General features: G+C 40.4%; 1 protein-coding gene across 5 annotated transcripts in view; it reads right to left on the bottom strand.

Annotated features, from left to right (window-relative positions):
• Positions 1 to 1,361: 1,361 nt before the first annotated feature.
• Positions 1,362 to 14,743, bottom strand: part of sptan1 (spectrin alpha, non-erythrocytic 1) — a 146,185-nt gene continuing 132,803 nt past the window's right edge. For all 5 annotated transcript variants that reach the window (XM_077585431.1, XM_077585428.1, XM_077585429.1 and 2 more), the window contains 8 exons: positions 12,606 to 12,718; positions 10,540 to 10,557; positions 6,231 to 6,285; positions 5,230 to 5,426; positions 2,305 to 2,358; positions 2,072 to 2,218; positions 1,837 to 1,984; positions 1,362 to 1,756 (listed from right to left, as the gene is read on the bottom strand). In XM_077585431.1, the coding sequence (XP_077441557.1) occupies positions 1,631 to 1,756; positions 1,837 to 1,984; positions 2,072 to 2,218; positions 2,305 to 2,358; positions 5,230 to 5,426; positions 6,231 to 6,285; positions 10,540 to 10,557; positions 12,606 to 12,718 (858 nt within the window). In that variant the 3' untranslated portion in view covers positions 1,362 to 1,630. The remainder of the gene's footprint in view (positions 1,757 to 1,836; positions 1,985 to 2,071; positions 2,219 to 2,304; positions 2,359 to 5,229; positions 5,427 to 6,230; positions 6,286 to 10,539; positions 10,558 to 12,605; positions 12,719 to 14,743) is intronic.

Genomic DNA, 14,743 nt, shown 5'->3' with positions numbered 1-14,743 from the left:
ACGCCACTGTCGCTCAGTACCTTAGACCCCAATATTAGATTTGGCAGAAGCATCTTTTGTTGCATTAGTTATAATTCTTTAATTTAAAAAAATATTTTAATATATAAAAAACATTTTCTGCTGGAAACATCATTAAGCATATAATTTATACATGTATTTAAGACAGGTTGTAAAATGTCTTAAGTCCTTGTTTATTTTTAACAAATTTAAAATTTAGGGTTAAAGGTTAGGGTTTCTATTAAGTACTGTCTTAAATGTTCTCCAATTTCAATACTGTAAATGTATAGGATCGTATGCTGAAAAATGTTTCTTGGGAGGAGAAATATGGCGGCCTTGAGACTTCAAAAGTCTTGGCCTATCGGCTATCCAGTAATCTACTGTATTCAGATCAGCACATATACCCCATTGGGGCGCTCTTGCAAGGTCGCTGGGTGATCCCTCTAATGGATTATCCGTGCAATGCAAGTCAGATCATATGCGTCAGGGTTTTAATAGGGAAAAATATATACTCATTAACTCAAATGGTCGTTAATATAATTTGTTTGGCTTTATAGGTTTAAGCGTTTTCCTCATTAAGGGATGTGACTAATGTGTGCGCCTATGGAGCGCAAGACAATATATGCCTTTAAAATCCGAAATACTGTCAATTGCTTTCATATTTTTCAGAGATTACTGTGGGCATATGTAGATATGTGCATGTGAATTTTGGTCGTAGTGTTCTGAAATTAAGCCACGTTGGACCTCAGAAAAAAGTGGACCAACACCAGTAGACGACATGGCACCCCAAACATGGCACCACTGACTGTTGGGAACTTTACACTCAACCTCAAGCAACGTAGATTCTGTGCCTCTCCTCTCTTCCTTCAGAAGCTGGCACCTTGATCCAAGTCCTTTTTGTCTTTAGCCCATGTGAGATGATTATGGCTAGGGATGATGATATATCCAAAAGTCAAAATACAATAAATTGTGGCAATGTTGGCGATACAAAAAAAGCTCATATTGCTGTATAAACACTCACAATTTTGTAAAAAACGTAACAATCTCATATTGGGGAGGAAAATGCAAAATTGTGTTTTTGTACATAACATCTTTTGTGTAAGTGGCGTTGCCAGACGGTGGCGTACTCTGATTGGATAGGATTTAGGGAACTGTTGCCACCTTAAGGTCTGGAATTGTTATGAACTTACTTAAAAACGCATTAATGCGGTTAGCTGTGGATGTTTTCTACAAACGTGGTGGTGTGGACACTTTTTTTCTACACCCAGAGGAGGGAAATATTTGTTTAAAAAAAATACCCTGCTACCTGTGTACATGGCCTAAGGACGAGGCTTGGCCATGTCATGTCAACAAAACAAAGCACATTTCAAGCTGTATACCAACATTTATTGAAGCACTGCAGTTAAGCTGTTGCACTTGCACACTATTAGGCTTTGACAAAACAAGCCGTTTAGTTCAATTGCAATGTAGAGAGATACTATTATAACAAGTAAATAATAATAAGGAGTCCTTGAGGATAGGGAGTGATGCACACACACAGTGGATACTGATAATTCGGATGTCAGTCATGCAGCTTAATGACAATGTTTTGTGTTTGACATTCGTGCTATCTAGTTGGTGACTGGGCAAAGGATTAGTTGACAAAGAGTGAGCGGGTGAATTCAACAAAGTCAAACGATGATGGCAGCTCACGGCCCTTATTATCAAGGTAGGGCTTCATATGTGAGAGGCAATAGTCTGCTTGCTCCTTGGTCAGGTTCTGAAAAGATGCAATCAAAGTCAATTCAAGCTTTAATGCAGTTTACACACACAGTCAAGTGAGCAATGAACACATCTGACCTGGAAGAGTTCGTCTTTAGTAACGTAAGGTCTGTTCTCAGTACTGAGAGCTCGGAAGGCGCTCTCAATCTCTTCACTGGATTTCACATTTTCTGTCTCTCGGCTGATCATGAAGGCCATGTACTCTTGTAGTGACACGTTGCCATCCCTGCAATGAGAGATCCCTCACCATTAACAAGTATTCAAAATGACATGTTAGAGACACATATCGTAAAGTCTCAAACAAGCAACAGACCTGTTTGGATCCACAGTGTCAAGTATTGCCTCAAACTCAGGATCAGGTTCACCCTCTTCAACCATTGGTAGGTCGTAACCTAGTGAACGCAGGCATGACTTGAACTCCTGGTGGTTCAGACGTCCGGACTTCTCCTTGTCAAAGTGTCTTCAAAACAAATGTAGAGAAGAAATGTATGAGGTTTGCTAGGTAATCCACACAACTTGAGCCCAAGGAAGTTCAAAGCGACATACTTGAACATCATGCTGAACTCCTTCAGAGCCTCCTCGGTCACCCCAGTAGTGTTCCTGAGAGTAAAGACAATAGTTACAGCAGTTGAACAAGGGCTCCCCTGGATTCCTAAGGGTCGGTGGGCTGGGGGTCCGCAAGATAATGAATGGTGAGTCACATCTGTCATTTGACCAATTTACATGACAAGAGAGACTGTAGCATTGACATATAATTAAGCCTACACACCACTAAAGGCATGTTTTCATATAATTGTGTGAAGGCCTTCACAAGTTATACCTATTCTTTATTATTATTATATATATATACAGTGAGGAAAATAAGTATTTCACCCCCTGGTGATTTTGACCCTTTACAAAGAAAGGAACGGTCTATAATTTTCATGGTAGGTTCATCTTAACAGTGAGAGACAGAATATTAAAAAAAATCCCAGGAAATCACATTATATTAATTTTAAACATTTATTTGTCTTTTATTGATGAAAATAAGTATTTCACCCCCTAGCAAAACATGACTCAGTACTTGGTGGAGAAACCCTTGTTGGCAAGCACAGCGGTCAGACGTTTCTTGTAGTTGGTCACCAAGTTTGCGCAGATCCCAGGAGGGATTGTGGCCCACTCCTCTTTGCAAATCCTCTCCAAATCCTGAAGATTTCGAGGCTGTTGCTTGGCAACTCGAAGCTTCAGCTCCCTCCACAAGTTCTCTATAGGATTAAGGTCTGGAGACTGACTAGGCCACTCCATAACCTTAATGTGCTTCTTCTTGAGCCACTCCTTTGTTGCCTTTGCTGTATGTTTTGGGTCATTGTCATGCTGAAACACCCATCCACGACCCATTTTCAATATCCTGGGTGAGGGAAGGAGGTTCTCACCCAAGATTTCCCGGTACATGGCCCCATTCATCCTCCCCTCGATCCGGTGAAGTCGTCCTGTACCCTTAGCAGAGAAACAGCCCCAAAACATAATGTTTCCACCACCATGCTTGACGGTGGGGATGGTGTTCTTGGGGTCAAAGTCAGCTTTTTTCGCCCTCCAAACACGGCGAGTCGAGTTGATGCCAAAGAGCTCGATTTTAGTCTCATCTGACCACAGCACTTTCTCCCAAGCCTCCTCTGAATCATCCAGGTGCTCATTGGCAAACTTCAGACGGGCCTGTACATGTGCCTTCTTGAGCAGGGGGACCTTGCGGGCACTACAGGATTTCAATCCATTACGGCGTAGTGTGTTACCAATGGTCATCTTGGTGACTGTGGTCCCAGCTGCCTTGATATCATCAACAAGCTCCTGCCGTGTAGTTCTGGGTTGTTTCCTCACCTTTCTCATGATCCGGTTCACTCCACGAGGTGAGATCTTGCGTGGAGCACCAGACCGAGGGAGATTGATGGTCAATTGGTGTGTCTTCCATTTTCTAACTATCGCACCAACAGTTGACTCCTTTTCACCCAGCTGCTTGCTAATGGTCTTGTAGCCCATTCCAGCCTTGTGCAGGTCTACAATCTTGTCCCTGACGTCCTTAGACAGCTCTTTGGTCTTGCCCATTGTGGAGAGGTTGGAATCTGATGCATTGATTGATTCTGTGAACAGGTGTGTTTTTATACAGGTAACGGGAACTTAATTAGGAATACCAATTAAGTAAGAGGACTAATGTGTGTGCCTCCTGGTCACATGACCGGTCTGTGGGAGCCAGAATTCTTGCTGGTTGGTAGGGGGTGAAATACTTATTTTCCTCAATAAAAGACAAATAAATGTTTAAAATTAATATAATGTGATTTCCTGGGATTTTTTTTAATATTCTGTCTCTCACTGTTAAGATGAACCTACCATGAAAATTATAGACCGTTCCTTTCTTTGTAAAGGGTCAAACTCACAAAATCACCAGGGGGTGAAATACTTATTTTCCTCACTGTATGTTATTCCTTTTCTTAATTGTGTGAAGGATAAGGCCTTCACACACGTTATTTATTGTACACCATTCACCTTAATTTTTCTTCTTACGTATTCTATTTTATTCCTCACACTTTTTCGTCCTGTTTTATTTTTCAACCGATTGTTGCCCTTCCAACGTCAAGATATTCCCCAAATTCTTGTTTTCACTCAAAAATTTCAAATTTATGCACAATGGCACATTCAACATTTACATCATTTTCATAACATTTAACACATTCAATTCACCATGTGGATAATTTTCAACATTTCAAAAATTACTTTTCACCAAAATTTACCCCAAATTCCCAGGTTTTCACCCCAAAATGTCCCATTTATTCCCAATGGCACATTCATCATTACACATTTATATCATTGCCATTTGAAATTCAAAACATTTTGCTCACTCAATTCACCTTGGGGATGAACCCCGTAAATCCCGGATTCTCGCGCCCCCGGGCCCCCTCCGGATAGGCAACCATCTTGGATAAATGATTAGGTACACCCTGGATTCTTGCCAGGAAGTGCCCCGACTTGATATCAACAGGAAGTGACTCGAAAATGTCGCAAATTTGTTTCCTTGCTTCCTTCCTTTCTTGTTTCCGTGCTTCCTTATTTCCCTGTTTCCATGCTTCCTTATTTCCCTGTTTCCTTGCTTCCTGCTACTTTATTTTCCCCCTATTTTTCTTCCCTCAACTACTACGAGATTCCTCAACAAATTTTAACAATTCCAACATCAACATGTTCAGCTCATTCCATGTCATTGTATACCATTCAGTGTCATTCAATATCTTTCGGATTTTTTTTTTCATTCAGCCTTACAGCCTTACCAAGCAATTTCAGCAGAAATTGCATTCTGTAATCACTGTATGTTAAAAAAATAAAAATAAATCACTATATTTACAATTGTGGTCTAAAACCTGCTCCAGTCAGCAAGTTCCTGAAATAGTTATTTTATATATATATTTTTTAATCTGTATCAATTAACCGGTTTAGATAGTTTTGTACCTCGCTTGTATCTGTTGCTCCAGGTTGTGCTGCATCCTCATTCCCAGCTGGTCCAGTTGATCCCATTGCTGAGCCAGACCCACTGTGCTGTGCTCTGTGTATTTGTTGTCCAAGATCAGTGCTTCCTCCATGGCGGCACCCAAGTCTTCAATCTTCTTCAACTGGCTGCGCATGGCTCGGATCTCCTGGTGTTTTCGCTACACACACACACACACACACACACACACACACACAATATTGTTTTTCAGAGGGGGGCATTTGACATATTTTTGCTAGTCCGTCATCGTCTGTCCGCCATTTTATTTTAGACACGCTTCTGTCGTCACCTCTATTTTAGGACCTTCTGACAAAGGTGGGCATTCCGTCAAAAAATGACAGACTGCCCGTCAGTCCGTCACTGAGGTTAGTAGTCCTTAAAGTAAAAAAAAAAGCACTGATACTCCCCTTAGTCAACTGTTGCCAAGTCAATCACAATATAAACAATTCACACAGATGAAACACATCATTGAACTAGTTAGCATACTAGCCGTAGCCGAAATAGGATGAAATAGGATTTGGTAACATGTGCTGCCTGTGTCAAAATTTTAATGAAGCATTTCAATCTCGATTAATATAGATTAACGCCAGAATTAAAAAAAAAAAAAAAAAACCCTAACAATAACAAAAAAAAAAAACATGAATGGTAGGTTAAATGTTTCGGGGCAGAGACTCAACGTTTTCCCTCTAGCCAAGCCGTGGATACAAGCTACTATCAATGGCATATGCAAATTTGGCTGTGCAAAGTGCGAACACCAACTCCTGATTAGTGGACGGATTTGGGCTGCTATGCTCTGTCCCTAGGTGTGATTGTGAGTGTGAATGGTTCATCTGTATGTGCCCCGCGATTGTCTGGCAGCCATTTCAGGGTGTACTACCCGAAGACGCTGGAACAAGTTCCAGCACCACCGCGACCCTTGTGAAATAAGCAATATGGAAAATGGATGATTGTTTGCCATGTTTACCTTTGTGGCCTCCAGCTGGGATTCAAGTGTACCAGACTCTTCCACCATACATGACCTGACCCAAAAAAAAAAAGGGATTTATAAAAGTAAGAAAAAGAAAATGCAATCATTTCACATTTCTTAACAACCTTTCCAGAGACACATTGATCAACCAAGACTAACCAGTGTCTCAGTTGATTTTTAAAGACTAATCAACAGCCAATTAAGTTAACCTGACATGCTATGTATTTTGTTTCATAGATTTCGTTTGGTAAAGGATAAAACAACCGTAAGCAGGGATTGGACAGGTACACTTCTTTCAATTTCACTGTGAACACAAGAACAAATTTTATTACCGTATTTTGATTATTACATTCACTAACTCTTAAGATTTGTTTCTTCCAAATAAAAAAAATTGTTGGTGACTCTTTCACTGCCACTGACGTTTAAAGACGTCAAGTAAAAATCTACGGAGCACTGCCAATGACGTCAAAAGACGTCATCCAATTTTTTATTTTTTTTGAAACGGGTGGGGGGAAGCCTTTCGCATGTCTGGTGAAAGTTTCAATTAGGTCTCTTGTGCCTAAGGACTATTTTTGGCCCCTAGAGGGCAGCGATGACTGTCTTTTGACAAGATCGGGTGGGCGTCAGTAGAGGCGGAGCTAGAGGGTCGAGCAGGAGATCAGAATGGAAAACAAAGGAAAAATGGCGACCGGTTTGCGAGGAGCTAACGCCCGAGCCGTTTTTTTCAAAGCCCAAAATCATCGAGCAACGCTAAAAGAGCACATTGATGACAACGACGATCATCATCGATGATGATGATGATGACTCCGTGGAAGGAAAGCATTGACGCGGCATTAGAAGACGTGGGGGGGGGGGGGGGGGGAGCTAGATGGCTAAGGAGGAAGTGGTGCCCGTTTGCAAAGCAGCTCTACACTTACAAGAGAAAGATGATGAATGATGAAGGTGAATCAGAGCTTGACGGTGAAATTGGAACCGCTGACGCGGTGGCTATGACGGCGTCATAAACGCGGAGCACAATCGAGCACGCACAGGCGGACGTTCGATCGGACGACGGAGAGTGCCCCGAGTCCAATGCATATTCATCGGAGAAGTGTGTACAGTTTGCTACTTGCTATTTATTCCCCGGAAAAAAAGGCTGTCAAGAAAGTAACGTTTGCACGCGAAACGGACAAAGGGAAAGTAAACTGTTGTGAGAGTCCAGCGGCGTCTCCTTGCACGCAGGAGAGCGTTACAAAAAGAAAAACTGTATTTGAAACATCCACATAATTGTAAATAGTACCACAGTTGCACACATTTGTAAATAGTTTGTGAAATTGTTTTGTCAAATTGTTACACTGTTGAATGGAAATAAACGTATTTTGCAATCAAAAAACACTTTTTCATTGTTGGTGAAAGCGTTTTACAGAAGTAAAGCACAATGTAGGTGTTTGTGGCATCATTCATGGACAAAAAGAAGTGTACAATTCACTAGAGTGCATGAAATAACATCGTTTCACAAAAAGCCGTTTTTCTCCGCTTTTTGTTTCAAAACAGAGAATTTCGGTGAAAGTAACCATTTTCTATTGTTGATTACTGAAGAACGGATTAAGGTAGAAACAACCTTTTTTTTTCTGATGAAAGATGAGAGTCAATTCTTAGTATGTGTGTTTCCATAGTGCAAACAACATTTTCTGTGGACCTTGAAAGATCAGTCAAAATGCTTAAATCGGCTGGCACTGGCGACAACCCATTTCTGAAAACGTCTGGCAGTGAAAGAGTTAACTCATTCAGACCCTAAAAACGTGTTATGTTTTTTTTAATACTTTGTGGTTAACTACCCCAAAATTATATATATTTTTTTATGCTAGGACATACAGAAGGCTTTGATGCAGATTCTGACATGACGAGGTTGCTTAAAGCAATGGTAGTTATTATAAAAAAACGGTCAGCAGGTGGCAGCAGAGTATAAGAGATCAGCCAGAGCCGTGTTGCAACAAGCTTTCCCCCCAGTGTTTTCAACAGGTTTGTGAATAACGATGAAACTTAGCTATATTCTAATGCTAATTGCTGCAAAACGGAAACAGATACAAATATTTTTTTCCCGTGATGAAAGTAGAGACTCTAATCTTTCATTCGGTAGGTTGCATGTTTTTATAGCAATAGAACACAATATTCTGTGGGCCTTGCAAAATCAGTCAAAATATAGGAAAACAGCCACGAGCAAGGGGGGTTGCGTCAGTGAAAATGGCTGGGAGTGAATGAGTTAATAATTTTCGCAGCAACTGAATGACACAGCATACCCACGCCCATCCCAGCCCCCCCAGCATTTAAAATTGCTATATCGATGTATTCTGACCCTGTCTATCAGAATATATTGGGAAATATTGGAAATCTATTGTGTTTGTGGGGTTTCAATTGATTTATCATCACATTTGGGAACTCTACTATGCATTTAAAGAGTTTCACAGCACTCAGGCCTTTGGTGGGGGTTCCAGAGAGTTCCAAATAGGGCTATGGGACAAAATTATTATTTTGGACCCCCTACTTCAGGCCACTTGCTGGCCATGTGGGCACATGAAGATGGGAATGAGCTTTTTACCCCATCAACATTTGGAACAAAAACTTTGAGATTATCCAACTCCATTATGAAATAAGCCTTTGCAGATCATATATTTTGGGATATATTAAAAAAAAAAAAAGTCCGGAGAGTCGGTCAACTGTTCCTGTACCTGCCTATTCATGTTTCTTGGGAGTAAAAGAGACCCACATAATTAAATACAGATTAAAACAAGGATAATATCAATCTAAGTTACTTACTTTTCTTCCATGTGTTATTACCTGCATATTAATTCTTTGTACACAATATCAAAAGTACATTTTACACTAGACTTACTATCCCACGGTTTCCCCCAGTGTTTATGCCAATTTTAATTATAAACGTCTCATATTATTCAAATTTTCAACATACTAAAATAGTTCTCAAATGTGTAAAAGACATGTCTGTGACATGCATTTGTCAAAATTGACTTTGGATGTAATATTTCTGATGTCCCTAAATCAGCCCAAAAACACAGTTCAAAACAGCCTGTTTTAGGGGTGTGTCACTTTTATGTAAATAGCTGCACCAGGCCACGCCTAGGCCATACCCTTCTCTCTCAAAGTGGCGGTGTATTCGGTCATTGTAGCCATGTGCTAATGTTGTGAATGGAAACGACTGGCCATGGGAGCAGAAGAAAAGAAAAATACAGACATGTCTTTTACACATTTGAGAACAATTTTAATATGTGGTAAAGTGGCATAACGTTTTATCATAAGAAAAAGGAGCATAATCTCCCGCAAACGTTATTTTGCCGTGAATGTCCCCGATTTGCAGTGAATGCTTGTAGACATTTACAAGCGGTTATGAATAACACAAATGTGCACATTTAGGCAACTGTGTGGTCGGAACGTGCAAGCCGTCTCGTCGAGACCACTTTGCGGCCGGTTAGCATCACAAAGTCATGTCAACTAGGTGGCGAGTTGCCAGTCACGGCAAATTAACCACCGCGGATTGTATCTTGACAAAACAATACACAAACTGCTTCACTTTATCCAACCACCGTCTTGCTTTAACATATGTGATCTCTTGTAACCAAACAACCTCCACATGACAAATGTAGCTCCCACTTTAGGCACTAAAAATACACCAGTAATATGGTAGAAAGTGCACATCTCATTAGAAATGATAATAAGGAAGGCTAAATCAAAAATGTTAAACTTACATCACTCCCGTTTGCAGTCGTGTCTCACTGTTGGGACCGGTCCATTATGTTTAAACGTGTTGCAAATTGAGCTCTGAACAGGCTTTCACTAAGAAAACAGTCCTTTGAGAAATTATGTCGGTACACGTCCTTAAAAAATAAAATGAATCCACTGTCTTCTCAAAGACTCGGATGAAGGAAGCAACCACTTGTTCCTGATAGTTGTTTCTCCATTGCTCTCCAAGGAGCATTTGCGAGCAAGGGAGAAAAAGAAAGGAGCAGCCGGCTTCTCAAATTTCAGTGGGCGTGACAAACCTTTACCAGAGGTGGTTCCACAAACCGAGGGGGCTGGTCGAATGCACTTCCGTGTCTTTTTGACGTCACTAAGTCACGGAAGTTTAATCTGCCCGTTTGAAGCACACATTTTAGGAGGAGGAGAAAGCTAAAGAAGTTGCGGACTGACTTTTTTTTTTAATATACCTGGTTGGATTGTAGACAGGCCGAGGATGCATATTATTGATAGAAAACCCCACTAAAGTGCATTTTCATACTATAGGACCATTAAAAGAACTAATTTTGATATTTACCCATCCAGAAGATATGTCCTGATTTGCATTGTAATCCCAAGCAACAGTGAGGATTCCACCGAGTTGTAGGAGGGATAGAGAAGGGAGGAAGAGAAAAAGACAAGGCATGTTGTTAATTCATGTAGAAAATTAGCATTTCTAATTAAATAATAGCTTATTCTTTCTAAACCTTTTTTATTTAATGGTACATGCAAAAGGTGGGTGGTGTTATTTACAACCTTATATAACGGGTTTGCTAAAAATTAAAGATGGCAATATGGTGGTGATTGTATATGTATGTTTGTTGTCAATAGTTTTTTGTTTTTTTAGTCAGTCAATAATTAGTCACCAATTCAATTGTTTGTTTAAAATCCATTGTGCAAATGCAGAGTTAATAACATGAGAAACTTGATGAGTGGTCATCATAATTTTAGAACTTTAAAAAAAATAAAATAATTTTTTTTAATTAGCAACGCAAATATTTCTAAAATCCTCCATAACAAATACATTCACAAAAAAAGCCAGTCAAAGTATTTATTGTATTTATTGTACTGCTCTTCTCACCAATAATCTTCTATTAGCGCTTAAATCGAGTTAGGCAAATATAAATACATAATATATACAATATGACAAGCATCATGAAACAAGAACAGTTATGGCCATTTTGAACCATTGACGTCACAGAATTTTGGCCTGTCCGAGCAATTGATGGATATTTTTAACTGAAACTTGTCAGCCAATCAGAGAAGCGGGTTCCCCCAAGTAGAAGATGACAAAAACAAGTGTCGAGGAGAACATTAAGGCCCTGTCCACACGAAAGCCAGTTTCAATGTATCCTCACAAGTTTCTTACCGTTTAAGCCGTTTATCCACATGACTGCGCGGTTTCGGAGCTTGAAACCGATCAATTTTTAAGCCGGCCTCCAGAGTGGCAACATTTCAATACGTGCCCCGTACGCGTCTGTCTGGACACCTTACCCAGGATACTCCTCCAGCGATGACGTAATGGTTGCAGATCGATGACGACGCATTGTCGCAGTTTGATGACATATGCGGCAATTATTGGGTGACTGCGTCAGTCTGTCAACAACAATGGCATAGCCGTGTCGTAGTCGTTTTGCGCAGCCTCCTTAGCTTGCTTATGCTTTTGCCGCGAAATATTCTTGCTTCTTCATTCCCACGTTCAACAAGTGGTGTTGTACTTGAATCACCCCCCATTGTCACTTCTGTGTTCGTCTTTTCATGTTGTTTTGATACATGCAAAGCCATGTTTGTTCTGTAGATTGCAATAAAAAAAAAATTAAGTGTCCGTGTCTTCTTCGCTGATTCTTCTTCTACGCCGCTTTCTGTTAACTCCCTGTGGCTGCGCTATAGCACCACTACAGACTTTGCATATACATTACAGCCGTTGAACGTCCTCAGCGTCTTCTTTTGGACACACGCAAGTCTTGAAATGCTTCTATGTGTACGAGATTTGTTTGAGAAACAAAGCTTTGCTTCTGTCTGGACGGGGGCCTAAGGAATAATGAAGTTATACTGTTTTACTCTAATTTGAAAGCAGGGCTGCAGAGTGCAACCAACCGATTTCAATGCATAGGCCTCCTAATTTCACAATGGTGAAACCGAGAAAAAACAATAAATCAGAGGTTGTCCCCGTGCAATCAGCCGACTCAACAAAGCCTCACTTTGATTAATCAACGGAGACATATAACATGGTCTCAGCCAATCAGAGGTAATGAAGGGTGGGACCATCCTCTGACTGGCTGTGGTCCAGCTATTCTTGTACTTTTTTATTTTATTGAGCACTGGAAAAAAATATTCCTTAAAGTGTGTGTGTGTGTGTGCGTGTGTACAAAGTTTCCAAAATTTGGAAGAAAGCAGCGATCCCCAACAGCAAGACATACCAAAAACTTCATTTCACTAGACCCTATTATCCGATTTAAAAAATTCTTAGTGCATTGTACACTGTGTTGTGTTTTGACAGGCTGTCATTTTTGGGAAATCTTGTCACATTACTAATAACATGTTCCAAATAAAACAAAGAAAATTGCAGTCACAATGTCTTTTGTTGAAAGATGCTTGGTCTACCTGGTCTCCTGTAGCCATTGGTGGAAAGTATTGGCATGCTGAGCAAACTCCTGCCGTAACTTGTCATTTTCCTCCTGTCTTCTCTGCTCTTTCTGCAGTTCCAGCTCTCGCTCCTGATTTAAAAAAAAAGAAGAAAAAAAAAAGAAAGCTAACACAATTAACAATTTTAAATAGGAAAAAACTTTAAAGGATTTTTTTTTAATATACATTTTTCCAAATAACTCACTTTGTGTTAAATGGAAACTAAAGAAATGTCAGAAAACTGAAGTACAATGTCATAATTTTTTGATTTTTTTTTTTTTAGAGGTTTTAAGATTAATTTGCCGCAATTTTTTGGGGGTTGAAATTGTATGACCATTAGTGAATTTACTTTGGAGGCTGTGTACTGTATTTGCTAGCCCTTTCCAGCCTGCCAATTGATCGCTGTTTTTGGACATTATTAGCGATATATATGTACAACGATTTTACAATTAATGTCCGGTCCCTGCAGTGACGTGTTCCAAGGCATGGGGAGAGGGAGGGGCGTGGCTGTAATGGCTTTTAAAAAGGGGTGTATCTTTCTGAATCTGCAAGGGATGGGAGGAGATTTCGTGCGACGAGATCTCGCGGGATTGGAAAGCCACGAGATTTCTCTTCTCTCCTGACCACAAGGTCTTCGAGATAGAAATCAAAAACTGTTTTTTGTTGAAAAACGGTTCCTAGTGTTTCAATTCTTTGGCATTGTTTGCCAACTCGACGATGACGTGTGGTGATGTTTACGGGCACCGGGAGAAACATGGCTTGACGATTTACCCGCGAAAGTTAATTTTACAGGAAAAAAAACCTGGGAAACTTACAATTTCGATCTTTTGTCTAATGAAGGAAAGACTACAACTATAAAACTACAACTACAAAAGCATTTGCACGCACAGCATGGGATAACTTTAAATGACTGTCACGTTTGTGAGCCGCTCATGGGTGCTCGACCCAGCAGCAGCGGCGGCGGCATTAACGTAACCACGTCCTCTCCTGTCAGTTAGTGATGGGATTTTCGGCTCCTTTGGGTGATCCGGTTCATTTGGATCGGCTCAGTGAAAAGAGCCAGCTCTTTTTTAACTTAAGCTTTTCTTTTCAATATTTACGACAAATATAGCATACATTTTGATAAATGACTACTTGGTGAACTAAGTATTGTACTCTGCTGACTGCAAATAGCAACAATTATCAAGCAAAGAAAAATACTTTTGTTTATTGTATTGAAAGTGAAAAAGGCTATAAACAAATAAGCAACACAACTTCAACCAACAACAATCAAAGTAATCAAATAAAAATAGTGAGCAGTAATATAAGTGCAGCAGCAGCAGCAAACAAAACAAACATTATAAACTACTCACCAGGTCCAGGATAAAAGACCTTGTTTGATTTCAAATTGGCATTCAGAAAGACTAAATACTTCAACTCTCTTTTTCTCTGTTTGTTTTCTCCTCCTCCTGTCTCTTTCTCACTGGTGGAGACACGGAGCACGAGCTTTGCGTGCAGTACACTCACTGCATGCCCTCTCCTCTCCCCTTTCTCTTCCCGTCCCTCCCTCTCTGAGCAGCGCAGCCAAACCTTGCTTCAGACACGTGAAAAAGAGAGAGCGACATAGGAAGAGAGAGAGAGCCATCACTACTGTCAGTACTGCAGGTAACTGTGTTAATGTCATTTCGCCTTATTATGGGACTGCTGAGCGTAGCAAGCAGCACATATTACTATCCTACAAAAATGGGTTTATTGCGGTTATTATATCATCTTCCACGGATTTTTCCGCTTAAATGCGGCCCGTACCGTAGATCGCACCGGGACAAATGAGGTATCAAACAATGCGGCTCGATCGGACTCGGTGCGGCATTATTTTTCTAGGAATTCCCACTTACCATGGCGACGCAATACCCCAAAAACTACCCCGAAAAGTGCCATAGGAATGAATGGGAAATGGAAAGACAAAATCACACATCAAGCATCTTTTTCCAAGACACGCTGCGCACGCATACGTTATCCGACCGATACGAATTTTAGCTCATTTTGTAGGAATTTTTCCCATCTTTAGCTCAGTGTCGAAATCTTTTTTAAGGAATGAAAGCTCTCCCCCCTGTGCGGGTTCAAAGACAGTAAGTGAT

This window comes from Vanacampus margaritifer, chromosome 14, assembly GCF_051991255.1.
Source record: "Vanacampus margaritifer isolate UIUO_Vmar chromosome 14, RoL_Vmar_1.0, whole genome shotgun sequence".
NCBI lineage: Eukaryota > Metazoa > Chordata > Actinopteri > Syngnathiformes > Syngnathidae > Vanacampus > Vanacampus margaritifer.
This window is presented reverse-complemented; position numbering and strand designations above follow the sequence as displayed.